Source organism: Nicotiana tabacum, chromosome 18, assembly GCF_000715075.1.
Source record: "Nicotiana tabacum cultivar K326 chromosome 18, ASM71507v2, whole genome shotgun sequence".
NCBI lineage: Eukaryota > Viridiplantae > Streptophyta > Magnoliopsida > Solanales > Solanaceae > Nicotiana > Nicotiana tabacum.
The window spans coordinates 117,561,318-117,587,677 of NC_134097.1; the positions used below are offsets into that span (position 1 = coordinate 117,561,318).

Below are 26,360 nucleotides of genomic sequence, written 5' to 3' on the forward strand. Positions count from 1 at the left end.
AAAGATATTTGAGAAATGATAAATTATTTAGAAAGGCAAATTTTAGAATGAATATAAGATTTAATACAATTAATTTGGAATTAAGATATCAAAAAGGCAAATTTTAGAAGAAAAAGATATCAAAAGAGAAATTGTGTGGAAAGTTTCATCATTATCTCATTTTGATCCAAGTACCCCTATATGTAATCATGAGGTCCAAAAGATCATCTATTTACACAATATAGCAAATCAAATGCATTAAAAGATAGTAAAAATATTTGGTTTCTGGTCCTAAACCAATTGTGAGGGGAGGACTTATCATATATTGGTGGTCTAATGCATACAAGTCCTGCTATATGCAATTTAGAAAATCTTAGATCAATACACAAAGATATGTTTCTCAAAAAAGATTGGGGATATATGTTAGTTTTTCTAACATTTGGGAATGGAATAAATAGCTGAAAAATATGTTATATGAATCGAATTATCATTAATATGATCCTCACTTAGAAGATAATTCAAGTAAAATGCCAGAAGCATTTACTGATCCAAAATTAAATATCATATTTCAACTGCAAATGCTCCTATTAAAATTAAAGTCCCTGAAGGATAGAATTTACTATACGCATGAAGCGTGGTAGACCATTCGGTCCCAAAGGTAACAATCCTTGAAAAATGATAGGAGCTAATGATCAAAATGATCATAATGAGGAGGAAATGAGCTCTAGAATAGCCCACGGCATAACATTTCATGAAACTCCAAAAGAAGTTCAGGTACCTAAAAATAAAGAAAATGATGAGATCTCAACAAGTTATGTCGCTTGGGAACCGATACAAAATAATCGTCGACGATATATTTAGCAACTCAATGAAATGATTTGCAGCACCTTCTTATTAAACAGGCAGGTTGCAAGTAGCTCATGCAGACAGTTTACAAGCAACTCAAGAAAAGCCTCGCATCTGCTTCCTTTCTTCTATAAATAGAGGAGTTTTCAGTTCATTATGAACATGAGTTTGAATTCGAATAATATATCAGTTTCTCTCTATACTTGTCTTTACTTTACAGTCTTTATTTTATACCACGTTATCAGCACGAGACTCTGCCATCTCGAGCAAATGCTTTGAAAGTATCACAGGTACGAACTTTCTTTTTCTAAATAATGTCAAATCTTTCCAAACTTGAATTTATAGCCCTGGATATATCGGGCAAAAGCTTCATGTCTTGGGTGCTTGATGCTGAAATTCATCTTGATGCGATGAGTCTGGCAGACACCATCAAGGACAAGAATCGGGCATCAAACCAAGACCATGCCAAAGCAATGATATTCATACGCCATCACCTTGATGAGGGCCTGAAAATAAAATATCTTACTGTTAAAGATCCAGTCATACTGTGGAATAATTTGAAAGATAGATATGACCACCTGAAGATGATCGTTCTTCCATAGGCACGTTATGACTGGACTCATTTAAGGCTACAAGATTTTAAATCTATCAGTGAGTATAATTCTGTTATGTTCAGAATTATTTCCCAATTGAAATTATGGTGATAATATTACTGATCATGATATGTTGGAAAAAACTTTCACCACTTTTCATGCCTCGAATATGCTCCTATAGCAGCAATATTGAGAGACGGGATTCAAAAAGTATTCTGAACTTATCTCACATCTTCTTGTAGCCGAGCAACATAATGGGCTATTAATGAAAAACCATGAAAGCCGACCTACTGGTTCTTGTCCATTCCCTGAAGTGAATGAGACGAACTTCCACCAAGCTAAACGTGGAAGAGGTCGTGGCCCCAGTCGTAGTCATGGCCGTGGTCATAGAAGAAACTCTAATCATGGTAATAATGATGCACCAAAGAACCCTCCTAACCACCAGCAGCGGAAAAGAAAGGAACAAAACCATGAAGCGGTGTAAGCCAAAAATGCAGAAAATGCATGCTATATATATGGAGGAAAAGGGTACTGGTCACGTACATGTTGTACGCCAAAGCACCTGGTTGAGCTTTATCAAGCTTCCCTAAAGAAGACAGAGAAAAACTGAAGAAAATTTTATTTCTGAAGATAATGTTGACTTCATGCATTTGGATGTAGCTCATTACTTTGCACTCCCACAAGGAGAAACAAGTCATGTGATCGTTGATGCATCAGTAGAAATTTAAAATTTTGTTGTTTGTATTAGTTAGTATAGTTATGTAAAAGTATACTTTGATAATAATATTTGCTATAATATTTATTTTGTTTATGTCATTTTGAAGAATATGGATAATTCTCAAATTATGTTTGGATCAAAGACCAATCATGAAGATATTTGTGTAATTGATAGTGGAACAACTCATGCTATATTCAAGAATCATAAATACTTTTCTAATTTGCATAAGGAAAAAGCAAATGTTTCAACAATTTCTGGTAATATAAGTTTGATTGAAGGCTCCGGAAGAGCCATTATAATTCTCGCTAAGGGAACAAAACTTATTATAGACAATGCATTGTTCTCCTCCAAGTCCCGAAGAAACTTGTTGAGTTTAGATATCCGCCGAAATGGGTATCATGTTGAGACAATAGATGAAATGAACGTGGAATATTTTTGTATTACAAAGAATATTTCTGGACAGAAATACATTGTAGAAAAGTTACCAACTTTATCTTCTGGCTTATACTATTCAAAGATCAGTACAGTTGAAGCACACTCTATCGTAAACCAGAAGTTTACTGATTCAAATACTTTTGTGCTTTGGCATGGCTATTTGGGCCATCCAGGATCAATAATGATGAGACAAATTATTGAAAATTCAAGTGGGCATCCACTAAAGAACCTCAAGATTCTTACAAATGATGAATTTTCTTGTGATGCTTGTTATCAAGGCAAAATGATCACTAGACCATCACCAATAAAGGTTGGCATTGAACCCCTTGCCTTTTTAGAGCGTATACATGGGGATATATGTGGACCTATTCACTCACCAAGTGGGTTGTTTAGATATTTCATGGTCCTAATAGATGCATCTTCAAGATGGTCTCATGTGTGCCTACTATCATCTCGCAACCTGTCGTTTGCAAAGCTATTAGCCCAAATAATTCGATTAAGGGCACAATTCCCAGATTATCTTATAAAGGTTATTCGCCTTGATAATGCTGGAGAATTTTCATCTCAAGCTTTTGATAATTATTGTCTATCAGTTGGGATAAAAGTTGAACATCATGTAGCTTATGTTTATACTCAAAATGGCCTTGCAGAGTCATTTATTTAACGCATGCAATTGATAGCAAGACCACTACTTATGAAAACAAAATTGCCCACTACTGTTTGGGGCCATGCTATCTTGCATGCAGCATCACTTATTCGTCTCAGACCAACACATTATAATAAATATTTTCCGTCACAATTAGTTTTTGGTCATGAACCAAATATTTCTCATCTACGAATCTTTGGATACACTGTATATGTTCTAGTTGCACCACCATAGCGTAGTAAGATGGGCCCACAGAGAAGGCTAGGAATATATATTGGGTTTGAATCACCCTATATTATTCGCTATCTTGAACCATTGACGGGAGATTTATTTACTACTCGATTTGCAGATTGTCGATTTGATAAAATAAATTTCCCACAATTAGGGGGAGAGAAAAAGGAAATCAAAAGAAAAATTATGTGGAAAGTTTCATCATTATCTCATTTTGATCCATGTACCCCTATATGTAATCAGGAGGTCCAAAAGATCATCTATTTACAGAATATAGCAAATCAAACGCCTGACATATTTACCGATTTGAAAAGGATAACTAAGTCACATATCACTGCAAAGAATGTGCTTATCCGAATTGATGTCCCAGCAGGACCATCTACTAGCATGAGAGCTAGTGAACCCAAAGCACGCCTGAAGCGTGGTATGCCTTTGGGTTCTAAAGATTGAAATCCTAGAAAAAGAAAATCGACAAATGATTAAAATAATACTATAATTAATTCTGAGATTCCTGAAGAAATCAATGAACCCGAGACTCAAGTGAGTGAGGAACTTTTAATAAGTTCTACTAGTGATGGGATTAATTTAAATCGATCTGAAATAATGGTGGATAATATTTTTGTATATAATGTTGCACTAAACATTATGCAAGATAGTGAGGATCTTGAACCCCGATCTGTCGAAGAATGTCGGCAAAGATCTAATTGACCAAAATGGCAAGAGGCAATTCAATCGGAATTGAAGTCACTTGCTAAAAAAGAGGTCTTTGGACCAGTAGTCCAAACACCTGCTGGTATAAAGCCAGTTGGTCATAAATGGGTTTTTGTGCGAAAAAGGAATGACAAAAATGAAGTTGAAAAATACAAGGCCCGCCTTGTCGCACAAGGATTCTCACAACGACTTGGAGTCGATTATGAAGAATCATATTCACCCGTTATGGATGCCATAACATTTCGATATCTTATCAGTTTAGCCTTACGTGAAAGGCTTAAAATACATCTAATGGATGTGGTTACAACTTATCTGTACGGGTCACTTGATAATGAAATTTAGATGAAAATCCCTGAAGGATTTAAAATGCCTGAAGCATATTCAAAATCTCCAATCAGATTACAAAGATCTTTGTACGGTTTAAAGCAATCTGGGCGCATGTGGTATAATCGCCTCAGTGAATATTTGCTTAAAGAAGGTTACATAAATGATGTTATTTGTCCATGTATTTTTATAAAGAAAATAGCTTCAGAATTTGTTATACTTGCTGTTTATGTTGATGACATAAATCTTATTGGAACTCCAGAAGAGCTCCAAAAGGCAATTGAATATCTTAAGAAAAAATTTGAGATGAAAGATCTTGGGAGGACAAACCTTTGTCTTGGTCTGCAAATTGAACATTTAACAGACGGGATCTTTATCCATCAATCTGCCTATACAGAAAGGGTCTTAAAATGCATTTACATGGACAAAGCACACCCATTGAGTACACCAATGGTTGTTCGATCACTTGAAGTGAATAAGAATTTGTTTCGACCTCCAGAAGAGAATAAGGAACTCCTTGGTCCCGAAGTACCCTATCTCAGTGCAATTGGTGCCCTAATGTATCTTACTAATGCTACAAGGCCTGACATAGCATTTTTTGTTAATTTACTAGCAAGATATAGTTCTTCTCCTACACAGAGACATTGAAACGGGATTAAGCATATATTACGATATTTAAAGGGAATTCTTGATATGAGTTTGTTTTATGCTAACAAAGATAGTGCAGATCTTGTTGATTATGCTGATGCAGGTTATTTATCTGATCCCTATAAAGCTAGGTTTCAAACCGGATACGTGTTTACGTGTGGAGGTATTGCCATATCATGGCGCTCCACAAAGCAATCTATTGTTGCTACTTCTTCAAATCATGCTGAAATAATAGCTATTCATGAAGCAAGTAGGGAATGAGTATGGTTGAGATCGATAATTCATTTTATTCGAGAAAAATATAGTTTGGAATGTGAGAAAAGACCCACAATTTTATACGAAGACAATGCTGCATGCATAGCCTAGTTGAAGGGAGGATTTATAAAAGGAGATAGAACGAAGCACATTTCACCAAAATTATTCTACACACACGATCTTCAAAAAAATGGTGACATTGATGTGTAACGAATCCGTTCGAGTGACAATCCAACAAATTTATTAACTAAATCTCTGCCAACTTCAACTTTTGAGAAGATGATATACAAGATTGAAATGCGGAGACTCAAATATTTGAAACAAGGTTTTCATTAGGGGGAGTAAAATACGCGATGCACTCTTTTTTCCTTACTAAGGTTTTTCTCCCGCAGAGTTTTCCTTATAAGGTTTTGAGGCAGTTAGAAATGCGTATTACTAAATATGTGTACTCTTTTTCCTTCACTAGGATTTTTCCCATTGGGTTTTTCCTAGTAAGGTTTTAACAAGGCACATTATCTTTTAATGAACATCCAAGAGGGAGTGTTATGAAAATATTATATTGTGGATGTTCATTTAATACTCCGCTATGGATAATCTTCCTGAAGAAGATTATCCATTTAGTACTCCATTGAAGTTTATCTACAAGCAGCTGATGCAGGCAGGTTGCAAGCAGCTCATGCAGACAGCTTACAAGCAGCTCAAGAAAAGCCTCGCAGCTACTTCTGAAAAGCCTCGCAGTTGCTTCCTTTTTTCTATAAATAGAGGAGTTTTCAGTTCATTATGAACATGAGTTTGAATTCGAATAATATACCAGTTTCTCTCTATACTTGTCTTTACTTTACGGTCTTTATTTTATAACAGAATTGAAATTTCGTTTTTATTGTTGTAAATTTGAGGTTGGCCTTGCATAAAAAGTTCTAATTGAAGCGTAAAATTATGTTCCCTTTAGAGTTTAGGTTGTTCCTTTGGTACTTTCCTAATCTTCTTAGACATATTTGTTTGTTTGTTTTTTTGAAAAAATATTTGATTATAATTCATACGATATGTTTTTAGTTAGAAATTGATTATTTTCATATTTCATGCGATTTTAAATATCTTTAACGTGTTCTTATTTTTTTATACCTTTTTTCTATTAATTTTCATTTTCAAATTATAGATGAAAAAGCTAGTGGATATTATACATGCAGCAATAACAACCCAGTAGAATCTCACTAGTGGGGTTTGGAAAGAGTAGAGTGTACGCAGACCTTACCCCGACCCCGAAGGGATATGGATATTATACATGCATTCTTACTTATTTATTTTCTTGTCAAAGTTAAACTTTATGTTTGATACAAATACATTGTACCTACATTCTCACTTATATGCAAATGAAATGAAAATGAAAGGTAAAACGAGAAAATATAGGAATTTATCATTCAAAGGGAAGTAGATCATTCAAGAATTTTCTATTTTATTTGTTGGAATTGAATTTGAATAAAGAATTAATAGAAGACGGAATCACTGAAATCTTGTTTCGTCTTCAAACTTGAGTAAGGAGTAGACCGTTTATTTTGGAATTTTTTAGAGTTTGAAAATGAGAACTCCTTTCCTTATTTGATGTACCTATTTGAGCCGGATGATAGGATAAATGATTGCGGTTTGTTTAATGACGAAATAGGAAAATTTGATTCCTTGCTTGAGTAACTTTACATTTCAGTTTTCCATTCAAATTGAGCATCAGGTTACATTGCTTTGATACATACCAGTCAACAATTTTATGAAACATTACCTATTGTGGAACATGTACACTGTATGACCTATATCAATTAGTTCCTTAGATCACAGACATCATGTTAAAATGAAAAACCAAACCTATTACATACCTACAGTATTGCTAAAACATCTCAAACTCAATATTCTCACCTATATTTTTTAACTCATTTTGAAACTTGCTGCTCTCCTTATATTGTTGGTTTGTATCAGGGAAGACATTTGCCAAGTCGTAGGATCGAGGTATTTCTGGAGGTGTTGAGCATCGAATCAACGCCCAGTTGAGTCCCTCAAAGAATGGATGCTGCTTTATTTCTGCTGCCCCTCTCACAGCTCCTAACCGATTCTCAGGTTCCTTCTGCAACAACCTTCTTATTAAATCTCTTGCATGAGAACTAACAGTAGGACTTTCTGGAAACTTAAGGCATTGAGAAACCACATTGGCCAGTGTATCCTCATTTCCTGGCCCTTTGAAAGGAGTTCTTCCATATAAAAGCTCGTATAGAAAGATTCCGAAGGTCCACCAATCTACTGCATTGCCATGACCTTCTCCTTTGATAATCTCTGGAGCCAAGTACTCGTGCGTTCCTACAAATGAGTTGGAACGAGCGTTTGTTGGCTCTACAACAAGCTGTGGTAAAGGTGAAACTTGTGCAGGTAGGTCAGTCTTTAGCTTACGCGTCTTTGCTGCAGCAGATAAAAACCTGGGGCTGAAGCAGGATACTTGCCAGGATGGATTTAAGCAGAAGGGATCAATGCAGCTGGATACCGAGTATGGACTAGACTTCTTTGGACGCTCAACGACAGGAGAAGATGATTTCATCAATGTAGGATTAACAGCACACCTTAGAGATAAATCAAAATCAGAAAGCATGATATGACCATCTTCTCGGACCAATACATTCTCGGGTTTTAAGTCACGGTAAACAACTCCAAGCAGGTGAAGGTATTCCAACGCAAGAAGAACTTCAGCAACATAAAATCTGCACACAGTAAATAACATCCAAAAGTCAGAAACATATAACTTACCATGTCTCGCCTTAAAATGTTGAACAAAATCACAGAAATCCACCTTAAAAACTGGATCCTTCTTCATTCACAGGTTGCATATCCCAACTCATTTCTTTGAAAATTAATTAACCATAAAATGATCTCCATATACAGTGGGTATCCACTTAGGATATGACATGCAAGCATGGTAACATTATAAGAAGGGATGCAAGAGAAATGGCAACTCATTTTCATTACTTCCACCTATTCACTACATAAATTCAGCATTTGTATTCCTAAAATGCTACATTTTTCTCCTTTCCCCTCTTTACATTGAACTGAATCAACTGACATGCATTCTATCATTTTGCTCTAAATGTTTTGATATTAACTAGTACTGTTAGCAACCTCTGAATATTGATTGTCTTCTCCTGAAAGCAACACTTACCAGAAATTCACAGAGTTCTTCCAAACACACAAGATCAATGCTTAAGGAGGCAAAATGGGAAGACCAAAAAGGAGAAGAAACAAAAGTTAAAAAATCAAAGAAAGAGCAGTAAATTTTTGGTTGGCAGATTAGATCCCTTGAAGTTCTCTAAAAATTGCCACACTGACCCTTTAAAGATACAGAAACTCCCTCATTAGAACAAGTAGTTTCATTACCTCCCTTGACCAAGTCACAATTTGTATGGAGATCCAAAGTTATAGGGTATGAAGATCTTCATCCAATTTTTATGGTATGTGCAATCAAGAAACCAAATTTTGGTTCAGCGGAATAGCAGGAAAAAGCAAAAATCAGTAATGCAAACTAATTATTTTGGTTGGCCAATTATCTTATAAAAACAACTTTAATAGATTAATCTGGAAACTGGTAAAGAGGGTATCTTATCACTTATCCAAACTCTGAGGTTTAAGAGAACTTTTTTCCCCTTATTAAAGGCACTTCTAACTCTTATAAGTCTTCAGCCTCTTTAAAGTATCCTAAGCCAGAAATATTACCTGGCAGCTTGTTCAGGGAAATTCTTGCTTGGTTGTTTTTGTCGGAGTACATGCAGATCACCACCTGGACAGTAATCCATCACTAAACACGAGTATTTGTCACTAGTAAAATGGGCATAGAGTGTAGGAAGAAACGGATGATCGAGTATTTGAAGAATTTCTTTTTCAGTCTGAGCTCTCGTCATCTTCCTCTTGCCGATCAGGAGGTCATTATCCATAACTTTCACAGCAAAGATACAGTTTGTGCCCGTTAGCTCAGAAAGATAAACATTGCCAATATCCCCACCTCCAAGTTTTCTGAGCAGCTTAAAATGCCTTAAGCCAATGTTTCCATGCTGCTTCAGAACACAAGTAATAGCTTCCCATCTCAAATCTTTTGACATATGAGGCCGATAACCACTGCGACTAGACCCACTGAGATAGCTTTCATCACTAATGCTTGTGGTGCTGCTATAATCTCCAATACTACTCTTCGAACTATGAGACATCTGACCCTTTTCCTTTGACCCCGATCTTTCATCAGCTTTTGTAAGTATACTTCTTTCTCTGATACAACTCCTTGAGGTCAGAACTAGTTTAGCAACACCAGACTTCAGAGCAGATGAACTAACTTCTATGCTACTTACACCACAGGAATCTGGAGATTCCTTATCCTCTTCTTTCTGATTATTCCTCGGAGCATATTCAGGTGTCTCACAAGGAAACTCACTTGTAATACAAGCCAAATCACTATCAGTTCCACCATTAGATTGCTTGGAACTGCTGACAAAAGCAGATAATACTTTCTTCTTAGAAAAAATTTTGCTTCTGAAAACTGGTTTCATCAAACTTGAGCTGCTAGAAGGAGGCTTGATGACTTTATTTCCTGCACTGAATACAGATGAGCAAGACACGAAATTCAAATCTCGTTCCTGCTCCCTGTCCGCTACAATTGCAGCTGTCCGAGCTTCATCTACAGCAGGAACCACCTGATCTTGTACTAGTTCCTCTTTTTCAGCACAACTGGCAGTTGAAGAATGTGGTAACTCGAGCATCTTCTTCTGCTCGGACACTTGTTTCAGGTAACCGTAACCAATATCAATTGCCGGACAAAAAGCCTCACTTTCTGCTTGTATTTTACTTGCCTTATGTTTCATTGCATTTTCGGACAGATTGGATGTATGAGTGACAAAAGTAGATTGTTCTTGAGCTGTCACATTCTCAGATTCAGGACTTTTATGTGAAGAATCTGACATCCTCTTCTCCGGGAGGAGGGATATCTCCACCAAATTCCCTACACCTCCATCAACATGATGATCAGGGCTGTTGGCCTCCTCAATCGCAACAGCCATGTACAGTCTCTTGACAGCCCCCATTTCTGAGACTCTAGACAATCTGGATGCCTTTGACCATTGCTTCTTCAGGGCAGCCAGCTCTGATGCTTGAGAGATGCATAATCCTCTCAAGGCCTGCTTCAAATTTACAGGCTCAGAAATTCCTATACCTGAAGCACGAGAGGGGCTAGATCTCATTGGCCTTTTCATCGCACTTTTGCTCATTACATCTTTGACACCCCTTTTCGACTTACTCACACCCCTATCGATATTCCTAAGCTCTATCGCCTCAAACAGTTTATTAATATCATCTTCAATACGATACTTTTTCATACGCGTCATGTGATGATGCAGTTGCGCATCTTCATTCAGTTTAGATGCAGGACCCTCTATTGACTCTGTAATCTCACTACTACCAGGCAACCTAGCCATTCTTCCTAGAAAACTATATATAAGACCGAGAAAAACACAGTTTAATGCATCCACTGGTAACTATCTAACCATTTCCAACAAATATGAAGACGAAGAAGTACACAAATCAAACAGTACATCAGAAACCCTCCAAAATGGCGTGCCATTCAACTCCAAAAGATGAACGAGAGCGATGACAGTACTGTGTACTTGCGTCCAGCATTCAACGCCTGATACAAACATTGAACATCAGAAATATTAGTAGATAAATAAATTGGACACTTTAAGACAGTGTAAGCATCATTATTTATGATTGCAATTACAGCCAGCTATTTACAAGTTAAAGCAAATAAATGTTGATAAATTTGTTAGTTTACATAATGATGACAACCACCTCCAGGAACATATAAAACACAAATTTTGAGCACAAGTTTGTTTCCAACATATGTTAGCCTTTCTTGCATATTTATCAATGCCTATAGCTATGATTCTTTCATTTCACCAATTTTTCTACTTCATCTCAAATCTCTATTTCTTTGGTTGGTACTTTGCTGTATATACAAGCTAAAGCAATTTAGTTCTAATTTCTTTTTCACAATTATACAAGAAAAGGTTCAAAAAATTTAAGATAAAACTTATTCATAGTTAAGAAAAAATGAGTAATATATGATCAATGATCCACTGACGTTATTATCCAATCATTATGATGGTGTAAAAATTTCTTATATTGACAGTATATATAACTTAAACTCAATTGAAAAACTACACAAAAGAAGCAGGAGAAAAAGTGGGTACGCCAAAAAACATTCAAAATATTAATCTTCAATTAGATTGCATAACATGAACTCTTCCTACTTAATACAAGGCAAATCAACAAAGCTATTCTCACAACATAAAAATAAATAAATAAATAAACTTCATCAACAAATAGCAAAAACCAGAAGAAAAACATAATACATCCTTCTGTCCCATTTTATTCGGTCCATCACAAAAGAATATCACATTTCTATATTTAAAAATAATTTAACTTCAAAAATTTTATTTTACCTTAATGAAATAATTTATAGTCACATAAATATTATGATTTGCTCTACACCACAGAGCCAGCATATAGCCAGCTTAGTGCACTGGGCTGCCTTTTTTTTTTTTGGATCATAAATTTTAAAGGTTTTTTTTTTCTTCTTAAACATGGGAGGTCAAACACACTCACATAAATTGGGACTACGAGTACAACATAACCAACTTGTAGGCCTCTTGTAAACATTTTAAAAACGAAGAAAAACAACCTAAGCTTGTTATTGTCCACAATATATCATGCATAACCATAACAATTAGGTGCAAAAATTTAGAAAATGAAAAAAAAATATATATAGAAAGGGATGAAGGAGCAACAGCAACCTGAAAAGTGATCAAAGCAAAGGGAGAGCTGAAAATTTCATTGAACTGGGAAGATAAGTAGGAGTATTTCAAATGTATATTATGCGTTTAAAGGAGAGAAGGTTGAAGATACAGGGATGAATTAAGTTGAAGAAAACAATGGAAGTTAAGGAAAATCCACAAGCCGATTATTACAAAAAGAAGCTTTGAAGATCACGAGAGAAAGAGGGTGAAATTGAATGAAGAAAGAGAGGAAATGAAACAAAAAGAGTTGTGCTGGCAAGAAATTTCACGAGAAGTCACACTGTTCATATTTCTCTTTTGTATATATGCGCGGAGGAAAATCACAACGGATCGTGTTTGGACTTGGAGGAACCACTAATTTTTGCTTAAATGTTATATTTATATTTTTTTAAAAAAATTAAAAATTATAAATATATATATAATTACAAACTCGATATTTAAAATGAAGCACAAATTTAATAATAAATTCAGAACATAAACTTCAATTTTAGCTCCGCCTTTTCATGGGAGAGCTCCCCAATTTTTGATTTATTTACTTTTGACAATAAAAATGTTGTACTGTTAAAGCAAGAAGTTGACTTACTACTATAATAATTTTGAAATTATCCTTAAAATTGATTTCGATATGCTGAAGCAGCTGCACACTCGCGCTATGAATTTTGGGGCAGCTAAATTTATTTTCAAAAATAAGAACAAAAATTGAACATGTATTTTTTTTTTTGAAAAAAAAAATAATTTATTTAAACTTGAATTAGTTTCAAAGGGCGGATTAAAATGATGAATATATATGTTGTTTGGTCTGCCTTAATTTGTGGTAAAGAGGGGTTTTGAACGAGGAGACATAGGGAGGTTACTAGAATTAAGCTAGCATTTGGCCATAGATTCTCAGATTTATTTTGAAAAATGTGATTCGGGTAAAGTTTGGTTTGAAGATGAAAATATGTTTGGACATGAGTTTTCAAAAGATATTTAATTTTTTTTTTTTTGAAAAAATATGAAATATGACTTATACCACAAGTTTTAAAAACTATCACAAATACCCAACAGTACCTTCATTAATAACATTCATTATATTATCGGAAACCATAGTCCTTAACATAAATAAATTTGATACAAAATTATCATTTTTATAATGAACTACATAAATACTTTACAGATGACCGAGAAGACGAAGCAGCATTATTATAAAATAATAAATGGTGAGCTCTTTATGAAATACAAAAGTTTGGGACAATTTTAAAAAAATGTAATAGTAATATTTTGGGCCAAAACTGGTTTTTGGGATTTGGGTTTTACGTTTTGAGAATTTGCAAAATATGGATAAAATTTATGAACAAAATATATTTGCAACAAAAAAAAAACCAAATATATTTTGACAAAATCTATGGTCAAACGGGTCCTACTTATTTTGTTTTTAAGTTTTTTCTTTTCCTTTTTATGTTTTGTTCTTGCTTTTTTTATTTTTGCTTATGTTCACCTTTTTGTTATTGGTTTTACTCGGGGGTTTTGGGGGGGGGGGGTGTTAAAATGTTGTGCTGCAATATTTCAATTGAAATACAGGCTATGGAACCATTTCAGAGATAAATTTACCAAAATGAGAATATACGGAATTTTATCTTATGGTGATAATAAAGTGCAACTCATTCTTGTGAAAAAATTCAGATCCAACCTCCCTTTATACCAGTGTTAGAACCCGCGCGATGCGCGAATAATTTAACAGAATATTAATCTAATAAAGTTATGATCTAATGTACTAAATTATTTTAATAAATTTAGTTATTATTTCATATAGCTACCATATACATAATTACTTCCTATACCTACTATTTAGTTATTACGCGACTGTATTCGTTGTATTCGCGCTACTGTATTCATGAATTAGTAGTGGAATTCGCCTAAAAACAGGGGATTCAAGCTGTTTAATAATGGAAAGAGGATCAATTAGCGTGTATCGCTCCTAATTTAACTCAACAAAATCAATTCTAAATTTCGCTCCTATTCTGTTATATTCTATGTATTCGTGCGACTGTATTTATAAATACAGTGACTTAAAAAACAAGGATTACAGATGTTTAATTATATATTCCATGTATTCGCGCGAATGTGTTTATAAATACAGTGAATCCGCTTAAAAAATAGTGATTACAGGTGTTTAATAACGGAAAGTGTAATATTGAATTGTGTTCAGTTTCACTATATTGAATTCAGTTATATTCAAACAACAAAAAATTAAGAAAATAGGGCGTATTCCGTTCTATTCAGTTCGACTGTATACATTGTATTCAATTCACATATATTCACTATTATACATTGTATTCAATTTACCGTATTGAATTTGACTGTATTCAAACAACAAAAAATCACAAAACACAGTAATATTCGGCTGTATTCAAAAAATTCACCGGTATTTTGCTCAAAGAGATAGAGAAGGAAGAGAGAGAGAGAAAGAAGAAAAATTTTGCTGAGATTTTGTGAGAGAATCGGGTGTTAACTGAAAGAAAGAGAGAGAAAAAACATAAATAGCGTATTTCATGCCTCAATGTAGCGTATACCATAAATACCTATTTTGCTATAAGATATAAAAGGTAGCTATAGAAATTAATATTTTAAAATAATTTTGGTTTATAATAAATAGGGTGTATACCTTTGCTATATGAGGTAAAAATTCCTGTGCATCAGCAACTTGAATAATACTCCCTCGATCGGATAGAGAGAGAAACTCTCTCTACAATTATTCTCTTTCCCCTAAGATGGCTCCATCCCCACCCCTCGCACAGAACCAAATACCACCACCTGCACTAAAACCCTCCGACCCACCAGACACTAGTTCAATACCAATGGAAGTTGAACCAACTCAAAAGAAAAAACGAACGCCTTTAAGGAGATACTATTAGAAAAAAACTTGACAAAGTTAAGTGTATACCATACTCAGTGCCACAAAACGGAGGCAGTGGCTGAATTAATCAAGATTAACAACACTACTGGGCCTATCATTCTTAGTCGGAAACAAAAAATCGGACTTTACCACCCTTGGCGATTCTCTATCATCATTAAGATTTTGGGAAAAAAGTACCACACCACCTCCTAAAATAGAAATTGCAACACTTATGGAACCCCAAAGAACACCTGACCCTCATAGATCTGGGCTGGGATTTCTTTATGGTCAAATTCGAAAAAGAAGAGAATATGAAGATCGCTCTGCACGGAGGCCCATGGTTCAACATGGGATATTTCCTCTCTGTTAGGAATTGAGAACCAAATTTCATGCCACAGAGTCTAAAATCCAAGCTACTGCCATTTGGACCGACTACCCCAACTGCCTACGGAGTTCTACGATAAAGAGATCCTGAAAATGGTTGGGAAAAGGGTTGGCAAGCTATTGAAAATTGATATGTGCACCTCTGCCACTTTAAGAGGTGGATATGAACGGATCTGCATCCAAGTACCCATAAAGGTACCCCTCCAGACGACGGTGCTAATTGGGGAGCACAAACAACCAATTGAGTATAAGGGGGAGTGTATCATGTGCAAAGGGTATGGCCAACTAGGTCATCTATCCAGAAAGTGCCTAAATCAAAAGCTGATAGGGGCACACGAGATAGCAAAGACTGTGATGGAAAATCACTGTACTCAAGGGGACTGAGATTAGGAAGTGGTGGAATTCCCACAGAAATCAAGACGGTAGGGGAAAATGGAAGAACACAAAAAACACAGGCAACTAGAGGCAATGGATAGTAGGCCAGAAAGTGGGATGCGGCCACCGAATTCAGGTAAGATTTCTATCCTTGGTAGCATCGAAGAGGGTGACACAAGGGTTGTAGAGTAGGGCGGCACAAGAGTTGTGGAGCAACTGGGCCGAACTAGACAGACCCAACGGAAATCATATGGGCCTCGTCAAAGCAGCCCCTAACGGGACAGGCAGCTAAAGCCAAATAGGCCCAAGCTTCAAATGTCTGGGTATTTAGCATACAGCCCACGCCTGAAACACAGCTACAACCCATGCCAAACAATGAGCATACTCAAGGCACGTGCCCTCTCAACACGCCCATATTTCCTGTCACACATATGGCCCAAGGCAAAAAACACACACCCACATCGGGTAAGTTTACTTCACAAATTGCAATCCAAAATCTGATGCCATCTAACTCTAATACAAGTCAACTTGTGGGGCCGCTAATGAGCTTAATTCTAATATCAGTATAACTATTACCTGGGCAGGGGGAAAGGGATTTAATTTTGCATTGTGACATACACTCCCACACCACAACGCCTCTTGTTTCCCCTTATTATTTCCCCTTAGTTGATTTAACTGATGTCGTCGCCTCCCAAAAATCTCAAATGATGAGAAAGCTTCATGCACGAAAACCTAATAGTGAGGGAGTTAGTTTAAAAGGAAAAGGATGTACATCAGGGGAAAACAACTCCACTGTCAATCAAGACACAAAAAATGAAGAGAAAACCAAATAATCCAACAACCAACACTAATACGCAGAGCTAGGAAAAAGATCCATCACCAATACTAGTATCATCGACCCCCTACCCATGGACCATATCCTAACCTCATGGTAGGAGATGGCTCTGCAGGGTGTTGCATTTCCCTTGACCTTCATAATAAGGACAATGCCCATCGCAGTAATCATCCAAAACCCTCACTACCTGGTCAAAATAGTCACGGCCTGCTTAAACCATGCAATGCTGAATTATGGCCATCAGTTATAGCTAGCAACACGCATGCAAGCCCAAGTTGCCTAAGGTTGCCCTGAATCAGCAGACACTGACAACAAACCAGTTAAACTCCTCATGGAGCAGATAAGTCACACTCTCCCTTTCTTCCCACTAGTCTCCCCAGGGGAGGGTATCCCCACCCTCCCTTTTCCCCATGGACACAGCATGGAAAATGATCCCATCATCAATGACAAGGTCAGAAAATATCCACGAACACCTAGAGGCAACCAACACAGAATTAGAGGAAATGATAGCAAGGCCGGGATTGCCCAAAATCAAAGTAGTGCTCCTGCAACAGGAGGAATAAATAGAGTTCAGAGGGCCTGGAGGGAAATGCTTATCGTACTATGCCCAAGAAGCATGGCAATATGTGGAGTAAGCATAAAGGTCAACCTTAAAGACAAACTTAGGATACTCAGCTGTGAACCTAAAACCAATGATGGCCCAATTAACCACTCATTCCTCTCATGGAATGGAGAATCAAAAGGGTTCAATAGTGAAGGGGAATGCCAAATGCTTGAAGAGAAGTTAGAAACCAACCCCAAGTTACTAATAAATTTCATCATCTGGAATGCTAGGGGGCTAATAGTGGGGAATTTAGGAGGCACTATTCAGATATGGTCAAATTACACAAGAATGGCATGTTTGTGCTCCTAGAAACCAGGATGAATGAACACAAGCACCTGATTCGGGAGCTGGTCTTCATTGGGCAAATCCAGAATCCAACCGTGGGACTGTCAGGAGGCATTGTCATAATGTGGAAAGATGACATCCTAAATATTGATGAGGTCTTCACTACTCCCTATGGCATCAATGTCATGGTTAAGGTAAGTCCCTCTTCCACCCATTGGCTTTTCACTGTTGTATATGCTAGCAACACTTATGCTAACAGAAGGACACTCTAGGACTAGCTTAGAACCATTTATAATGGCTATAAGGGCAGTTGGTTGGTAGGTGGGGATTTCAATGAAGTCCTAAAGGCTAGAGATAGACAGAAGGGAAACTGTATCTTTGCCCTAAGAGCTAACCTATTCTGGCACTGCCTGAACCATTGCAAGCTAATTGATTTAGGGTTTAAGGGAAACAAATATACTTGGACTAATATGAGCTATAGGAATAAGAGTCAGCTAATCTTAGAAAGACAGGGTAGGTGTTTTGCCGACCGTGAGTCTTATATGGTGATTTTCATGACTTCGTTGTATTATTCATGCCTTGGTGAAGATTTCTATTTGTTGTGTAAAGTTGTAGAAAGAATTGTGACCTATAAACATTGAGGAGCATTGACTCAAGTTGTATAACGAATGGTGAAAGTATAAGCGTTAATTGAACCTCTAAAGCATTGGCTGGAGTTGTGAAGTGAATTGTGAAGTAAAAGTGAGAAAAAGAAGAGATCATTATGCTGCCCCCCCCTCCCTTGCAGGGATGTTGATGTTATTGATGTTGTTCCCTTGCCGGGACTTGATTGTTGAGTTGTTGTTCCCTTACATTGTGTTCCTAATTGATATTATAGATGCTTAGGTTGATGATTCTATGTGTTGGAACAAGTTTGGTTATAGCTGAGGAAGTTAGATATTGGAACAAGTTTGGTTATAGTTGAGGTAGTTAGATGTTGGAACAAGTTTGGTTATAGTTATTTCTCCCTTGCCGGGACGTAATTACTTATGTTATCGAATCCCTTACCGGGATAGTGTAGACCTTATTGATCCCTCGTCGGGACTCTTGTTATGATTGTTGTTGATTTTATATGTGGATCGGGTTGCACACCGCAAGAATATTATATGTGGATCGGGTTGCATGCCGCAACAATATTATATTTGGATCGGGTTACACGCCGCAATAATATTATGTGTGGATCGGGTTGCACGCCACAACAATGATATATGCGGATCGGGTTGCACGCCGCAACAATGACAAATGATATGGATCGGGTTGCATGCTGCAACATTGTTGTTATATATATTGGGATTGGGTTGCGCGCCGCAACAATTATTGATACAAGTATGTTTAGTTTGGATATTAGTTTCTTTTGTTTTGCTGTGAACTCTAAGCTGCCCTTAGACTGTTACTCTGGATTTACTGTTTATACTGGTATACCCCCGCAACATGTTTCCCCCTCCCATCTTTACTTGCTTATTCCTGTTTTTCCGCTGTATATTATATAACTGTACAAGTTTATTTGGTAATCTGGTCCTAGCCTCGTCACTACTTCGCCGAGGTTAGGCTAGGCACTTACCAGCACATGGGGTCGATTGTGTTGATACTATACTCTGCAATCTTTTGTGCAGACCCCAGTGTTTTAGACTTCAGACCGCAGTGTGATTGCTGATTCTTGTTCATCAGGCGACCCGAGGTAGCCCTGCAGGCGTCCGTAGGCCTTAGCGTCTCCTTCTATCTATTTTTCCTGTTTCTTACATGTATTTCCAGAGACAGTGTTGTATTTATTTCTTTCAGACCTTTATATGTAGTATTCTTAGACCGTCTGTGAAACTGTGACACCAGTTTTGGGTAGTCGAGACTCAAACAGTTGTATTGGATTCATATTCAGAAATATTTATTGCTTTTCTTCCACTTTTGGTAAATTCCGTTTTTTAAAGGTTAATGCTTCATAATTGTTTACAAAATGTAAAATATATAAAAAAAGATATCTGTTCAATAGTCGGCTTGCCTAGCTCATATTAGTAGGCCCCATCACGACTCCCGAGGGTGGAAAATTCGGGTTGTGACATTAATTGGTTTTGTACTCCAAGACATTTTTCTCACCATCCATAGGGCGAATGTCTCCTTCACGGAGAAAATCATATCACAATAATTATCATGGTCAAAATCATCATAAGCGAAATTATTTCTTGCTTTACTTTTGCCTTTAATAACTTTTTATAAGCATGGCAAAATATTTTTGGCGTACCACATGTACGCGACTAATGACATATTCATATAACCACAATTATGTTCATTCTCTTTATTTCACTCAAACCTCCCGTAGAGTTGAGTTTTATAGTATTAATCCAATTATGCATTGCACGTATTTATTCATTACTTTTATCATATATTGTCACATTCACCTTTAGGAATGAGTCTGCATTCTCAATGCTTATCACAAGTCACATTCTCTTCAAGGAATGGATCATAACAGCGACGTGCTTTATTATTTTTCCATACCAATTTGATGGTAAACATTGCCTTTACATTTTGAAGGATATTCTGAGAACCCTTATTATTCTCATTATATAGTTATCATAATGATGACTATTATACTTGTTCTCACTTCAAGAATGGAGCATATCAAGTGGGACAAGCTTCATGCTTTTCATGAAAAATATATTATTTTTCTTTAGCCATCATTATATCACTAATATGGTGCATTGGGACTCAAACCCAATGTTTTACCCATATAAAGGCATGTTAGGCTATAATATGTCGGGACTTGAACCCAACTCTTATCATCATAGTGCACCAGGACTTGAACCTGATGTCTTACCCTCATGGTGCGTTGGGACTTAAACCCATCGTCTTACCCGCAATTAATGGCATGTTATATGCCTTTCCCTTAACCAATGGCATAATAGGCCAAAACACAATAAAATTACAATTGAGTTTAGTCATAATATCACTTCCACAAATAAATAAAACAATTTCAAAGGATTCGAATTTTAATCCATACGGTCTTTAGCAGCAACTAGTTGCTTTGCCCTTTCAAGAACACCAAAAAATATTGATCCTCCAATACCTATCCAAAGTACTCTTGGCCCTATTCCCTTAAAAAGAGTGGAGGCTCCTTCTTCTTTTGCAATACTGCTAACACAATGCAAAATGCCTTCATACTGCTTTGTTGAACCCTGCACGTAATGTAAATAAACAAAAGCATGTGTCATGTTTTCAATAGTGAATAAGAGAAGTGTAGTTAGAGAGATGACACCATTTTTCAATTCGAACGAAACCATCTTATTTCCTGCACAGATGAAACTTTATTGTCATGTATTACAAAAATTGCACCAAATCCAAATTTTAACACGAGTTCAATAACGAATTCATGTATAATCTGAAAATGATACTCCCTATACAAACTGAATATTGATATAGCATATGGAAATGCCAAGGTTTCCATTGGCTCAACCAAATTGATTAAAGATTGTCGGCTCTTTATACTTCCATCATGACATGGGTTATCTTCTGAGTTAGTTAAAGCTTCGTGCTGATAACGTGTTAAGAAACTTAGCTCAAAGTAATAATATGAAACAAACAAATAGACAAGAATGTAGAGAGAAAGAGAGGAGAGATTCTTATTTCTTCAATGGATTCAAGTGTGTCCAATGTGATGCCAAAACCTTCTATTTATAGGATGATATTGAGGTATACAAAGGGATATCATAAACATGGTATTAACTATTAAGATCATGAATGAGGTTATAGAGTTATAGTAGTTACAACCATAATGATGAAGAATAGTGGGAGGTTAATGGAGAAGAGTAGTGGAGTAACTTTTTTAGGAGTTATAGACATCCACTACAAAATATAATATTTCATAACAAATATATGCTAATGTGATTAATTAAGAGATTTAATAAGAATTAGTAGCCCAAAGAAGTACCCAAGAAGATAGGAGGCTAAAAACCCAAATCTTTCCTTCTCAATCAGTTAGCCCAAGCCTAACAAATCTGCCCAACAAGCAGTCCAAAATCCTCCACTTTAGGCTAACTATAGAACACTCTAGAACCCCATCAAAACTACGTCGTTTTGATTAATATTCCAGACTTTAATCTCAGCCGTACAAACTCTTAATCCAACAACTGAAATTCATTCTTTCATTCTCAAAGACCTAAACACAATTAGCATTTTAATTTTTCCATTCTCTCTCCTAAACAGACGCTTCTTCTCCTCCCTTTCCTTTTCTTCACAAATTCCATTGTTGCTCAGGCATGGCAGACCTGCCATTACCATTTTTGAACAAGAAGCTCTGCACCTCATTTAATTTTCTTCAACATCAACGTTCAAATTTCAAACGCTCAATAGCTTTCACTCAATTTCGAAATCCCGCCCAAATCAAGAACCCTAGAAATCAGACTATAAATACCCGCCTTTGAAGAGATTTTCGACCAAGCTTCAGCCCCCTCTTTTAACCTTAAGCTTCAACCGCCCCCTTTACCCTAGAGCTCGGAGTTTTTCCGCCGGCTCTATTCCCCTTAAGTCTACCTTTCAACGGCCTACATCACACAAACTGTGTCCCGCTCAAATAATCTTATTTTTTTACTCTCACAACTAATATCATCGATCAAAAACTCTAAGAATTTCTTTCAAAACTTTTCTGTTCTGTCTCGGTGAAATTTAGCCGTGACAGAAATTTTTGAAATCATTCCGATCGAGGTTCGAATTTTTCATAACGAGAGAGTAGATTCGAGACTCAACGCTCCAGTTCACTACCCCACAACAGGAGCAGTATGGATTCCACATAAGAGAGGCTCATGTTTGGTACAATACTCTATGTCAGCATGTATCTGTGCTAGGTCTGTACTCCCCTCTTAATTTTAAGTTTAGGTACTACACTATTCATTAATAGAAATTCGGAAAAAAACGACCAAAATTTGGCGACCAAAATTGGTCTGTCAAGAAAAGCGACCAACGTTGGTCGCTAAATTGGAGAAAATAATTAAATAATTATTCTAAATAAATTAGCGACTAAGGTTGGTCGCTTTTTGGTCGATAATTTCGTCAAAATGTTGACCGGACTGGTCAGACTTACTTAGTCAAAGAAATACTGAAATTAACGTCCAACTTTGGTCGTTAAAGTGGGACCCACTTATTAAATTTTAATAATTATATTATTATTTAAAAAATTTATAAAATATAAATAAATATAATTTAAAATTAGTGACCAAAGTTGGTCGCTCACGAAAAGGGAAGCAGATAGAGACCAACTTTGGTCGCTAATCTGGGACCCAGTTATAAAATTTTAATAATTATATTATTATTTAAAAAAATTATAAAATATAAATAAATATAATTCAAAGTTAGCGACCAAAGTTGGTCGCTTACTAAAGGGGAAGCAGATAGAGACCAACTTTGGTCGCTAATCTGGGACCCAGTTCTAATGTTTAATAATTATATTATTATTTTAAATATTATATAAAATATAAATAAATCTGATTTAAATTTAGCGACCAACTTTGGTCGCTAATTTTAATTTTTTGGATAATTAGCGACCAACTTTGGTCGCTAATTTTAATTTCTAGATAATTAGCGACCAAAGCTGGTCTCTTTTCAGGTCAGCATTGGTCAAAATTAAAAATCACTTTTGTATTTACTATCTAAATAATATAAATATAATCCGTTAACACTTTTGTAATACAAGGGATGAATACACTAAAATATACTCTAACATGCTATATATGTAGGTAAAGTAGTACAACGAAGCTTGTTATATATATATATATATGTAAATTTATATATATATATATATATATGTATATATATATACATGTATGTATATATATACATATATGTATGTAAATTGAATCATCGACTTATAACCCACCTAGATGCATCGTTGAATATTAAAAATAAAACGTCTCAACTTATATCAATTAATCTGTTATAATTGATTCATCGATTTATAACCTAGTGATGAATGAATGTAATTCATTAACTCTGTTACAATAATAATAATGAATACAGTATCATGTACTATAAAATGCTATATATGTAGTTAAAGTAGCACGAAGTGTGTGTGTTATATATATACACACACACACACACTAACATATACTATAACAAGTTATATATACGTTATAGTATTACAGTGAAGTGTCTGTGTGTGTGTATATGTGTGTGTGTCTATATATATATATATATTGTAACGACCTGACCGGTCGTTTTGATCTCTAATGCGTCGTTCAGCGGTTTGTGGCCATGAGCAGCTTCATTTCAGGTATTATGACTTGTACGCATGGTCAGAATTGGATTTCAGGAAGTTCGGAGTCGATTTGGAAAGAGAATTCTCATTTCGGAGGCTTGAAGTTGGAAGAATTGACTAAGATTGGATTTCAGAGTGAACGACCTCGGAATCGGGATTTAAAGGTTCCATCAGGTTCGTATGATGATTTTGGACTTGCACGTATGCCTGGATCGGGTTTTGGATGACCCGAGAGCGTTTTGGCGCATATTGTGGAAGTTAGCAATTTGGAAGAAATTTCATAAGTTTGGCTTGAAGTGCATTTCAGTGTTATCGATGTCCGTTTGGGATTCCGAGTGTGGGAGTAGCTTCGTATGGTGATTCTGGAGTTGGGAGCGCGATCGGAAGTGAATTTGGAGGTCCGTACGTCAATTTGAAGTCATTTGGCTAAAGATAGAAATTTGAAGGTTTTTGAGAAGTTTGACCGAAAGTGGACTTTTAATATCGGGGTCGGAATCCAATTCCGAAAGTTAGAGTAGGTCCGTAATGTCGAATATGACTTACGTGCAAAATTTATAGGTTTAAACATCGAGAGTAGAAGTTTGAAATTCTAAAGTTCATAAAGCTTGGATTGGAGGTCGATTCGTGGTTTTAGCGTTGTTTAATGTGATTTGAGGCCTCTAGCAAGTCCGTAATGTGTTTTGGGACTGGTTGGTATGATTGGTTGGGGTCCCGGGGGCCTCGGGTGGATTCTGGGTGGTTATCGGATCGAAAATGGAATTTTGGAAAGGCTGATATAGCTGGTATCTGGTGTAACCGCACCTGCGAGGGTTTGGCCGCGGGTGCGGAGCCGCAGAAGCGGCTAGGAAGCTGCAGATGCGGTATGTGCGGAGGAGAGCTGGGACCGCAGATGCGGTCATTTTGCCGCAGATGCGGGACCGCACCTGCGGTGGAGAATACGCAGAAGCAGAAAATGGCAGCCTGCTGAGGACCGCAGAAGCAGTATTTGAACCGCACCTGCGGAACCGCAGAAGCGGTCAAGGGACCGCAGGTGTAGAAAGTGCTGGAGGCAGTGGGTTGTTTTAAAGTCGGGATTTGGCCATTTTTCTCTCATTTTCTCTTGGTATGGACGATTTTGGAGAGCTTCAAGTGGGATTTTTCATCATCAACAATAAGGTAAGCTAACCCCACCTATCTTGAATTAAATATATTGATTTTGTATGGATTTTATCATGTAAATTGGTAGAAATTTGGAGATTTGAGTAAAACCTAGAAAATTCGTATTCTTGGATTTTGGCCATGATTTTGGGTATGAAATTAGGAGAAAATCATATATTTGAGTTCGTGAGTTCATGGATAAACTTTATGTTCGAAAAATTTCGGAATCCGGGCACGTGGGCCTGAGGGTAATTTTGTCAACTTTTCAATCGGGGTTAGGAATTGCTATAAATGGGATTGTAATGAGTAATCTAACATATGTTAATGGATTTGCATAATTATTAGCTAGTTTTGGAGCATTGTGCATCGATTCGAGTCTTTAGAAGGGTGTGGAATGCCGGTTATGGATCTTCGGAGCGAGGCCTTTCTAACCTTGTAAGAGGGAATTGTCCCCCTAGGTAAAATAATTGGTTATGTGCTCCTATTTGTGGGGGCTACGTATGCACGAGGTGACGAGAGTCCGTGTGTAGCTACTATTATGTTTAAGTCCGGGTAGTCTAGGACCCAAAAACATGCTATACTTGGAATATTTGTAATCTTGTTGACATTTGACTTGTTTAAATCACATCGAATTAGTAAATAATTTTCTAAAGAGATTAAATTTCATTTTCAAAAATCTTTAAAAGAGAATTGTTTTTTTGGATAATTGTTCCCTGTTGACTTCTTGATTGACTCTTTGTGTGTGTGTTTAATTTCGGAACGGGCCGAATGCCTCGGTAGATTAAATAGATGCATCTATGGTTCGTGTCGTTCGACCCTCGGCAGTGCACAGTTTTTTTTATTTTCTGTTGGATCGGGCAGTACGTCCTCGGCATGATTTGCGCGTGCTTGTATTGCTTGCCTTGAAACTTATTAAAGTTGTTGTTGCCTCTTCCTGGCTTGAGAATATATGTATAAATGATGAAAAAGAATTTGGAAACTTCCTATAAAAGAAATAATTGTTTAATTGCTTCAACCCATTGAATTATAATCATGTTTATAAAAATCCACGATTTAATATATTATGTATAATACATTATTGGACTACTAGTAAGTGTTGAAGTCAACCTCTTGTCGCTACTTTTTCGAGATTAGACGGGATATTCATTGGGTACACGTTATTTTCGTACTCATACTACACTTCTGTGCATTTTTGTTGCACATGCATGCATCTCTAGTGGCCTACTGGGCGTAGTAGCATGGTTGATACGGAGACTTAGGTGAGCTGTATTTCTCGAGGCGATCCGCATCCAGCAGAGTCTCTTTCGGTTTTCCATATTTATTTTCTGTCCAATATTGT

At 36.4% G+C, this 26,360-nt stretch overlaps 1 protein-coding gene across 1 annotated transcript; it reads right to left on the reverse strand.

Moving 5' to 3' along the window:
- Positions 1–7,064: 7,064 nt before the first annotated feature.
- LOC107799934 (serine/threonine-protein kinase D6PK) lies at positions 7,065–12,533 on the reverse strand. Its single transcript, XM_016623074.2, has 3 exons — positions 12,250–12,533; positions 9,128–11,081; positions 7,065–8,121 (listed from the first exon to the last, which is right to left on the reverse strand). The coding sequence occupies exons 2-3, from the start codon at positions 10,870–10,872 to the stop codon at positions 7,263–7,265; spliced, it is 2,604 nt and encodes an 867-aa protein (XP_016478560.1). The 5' UTR covers positions 10,873–11,081; positions 12,250–12,533; the 3' UTR covers positions 7,065–7,262.
- Positions 12,534–26,360: the final 13,827 nt, after the last annotated feature.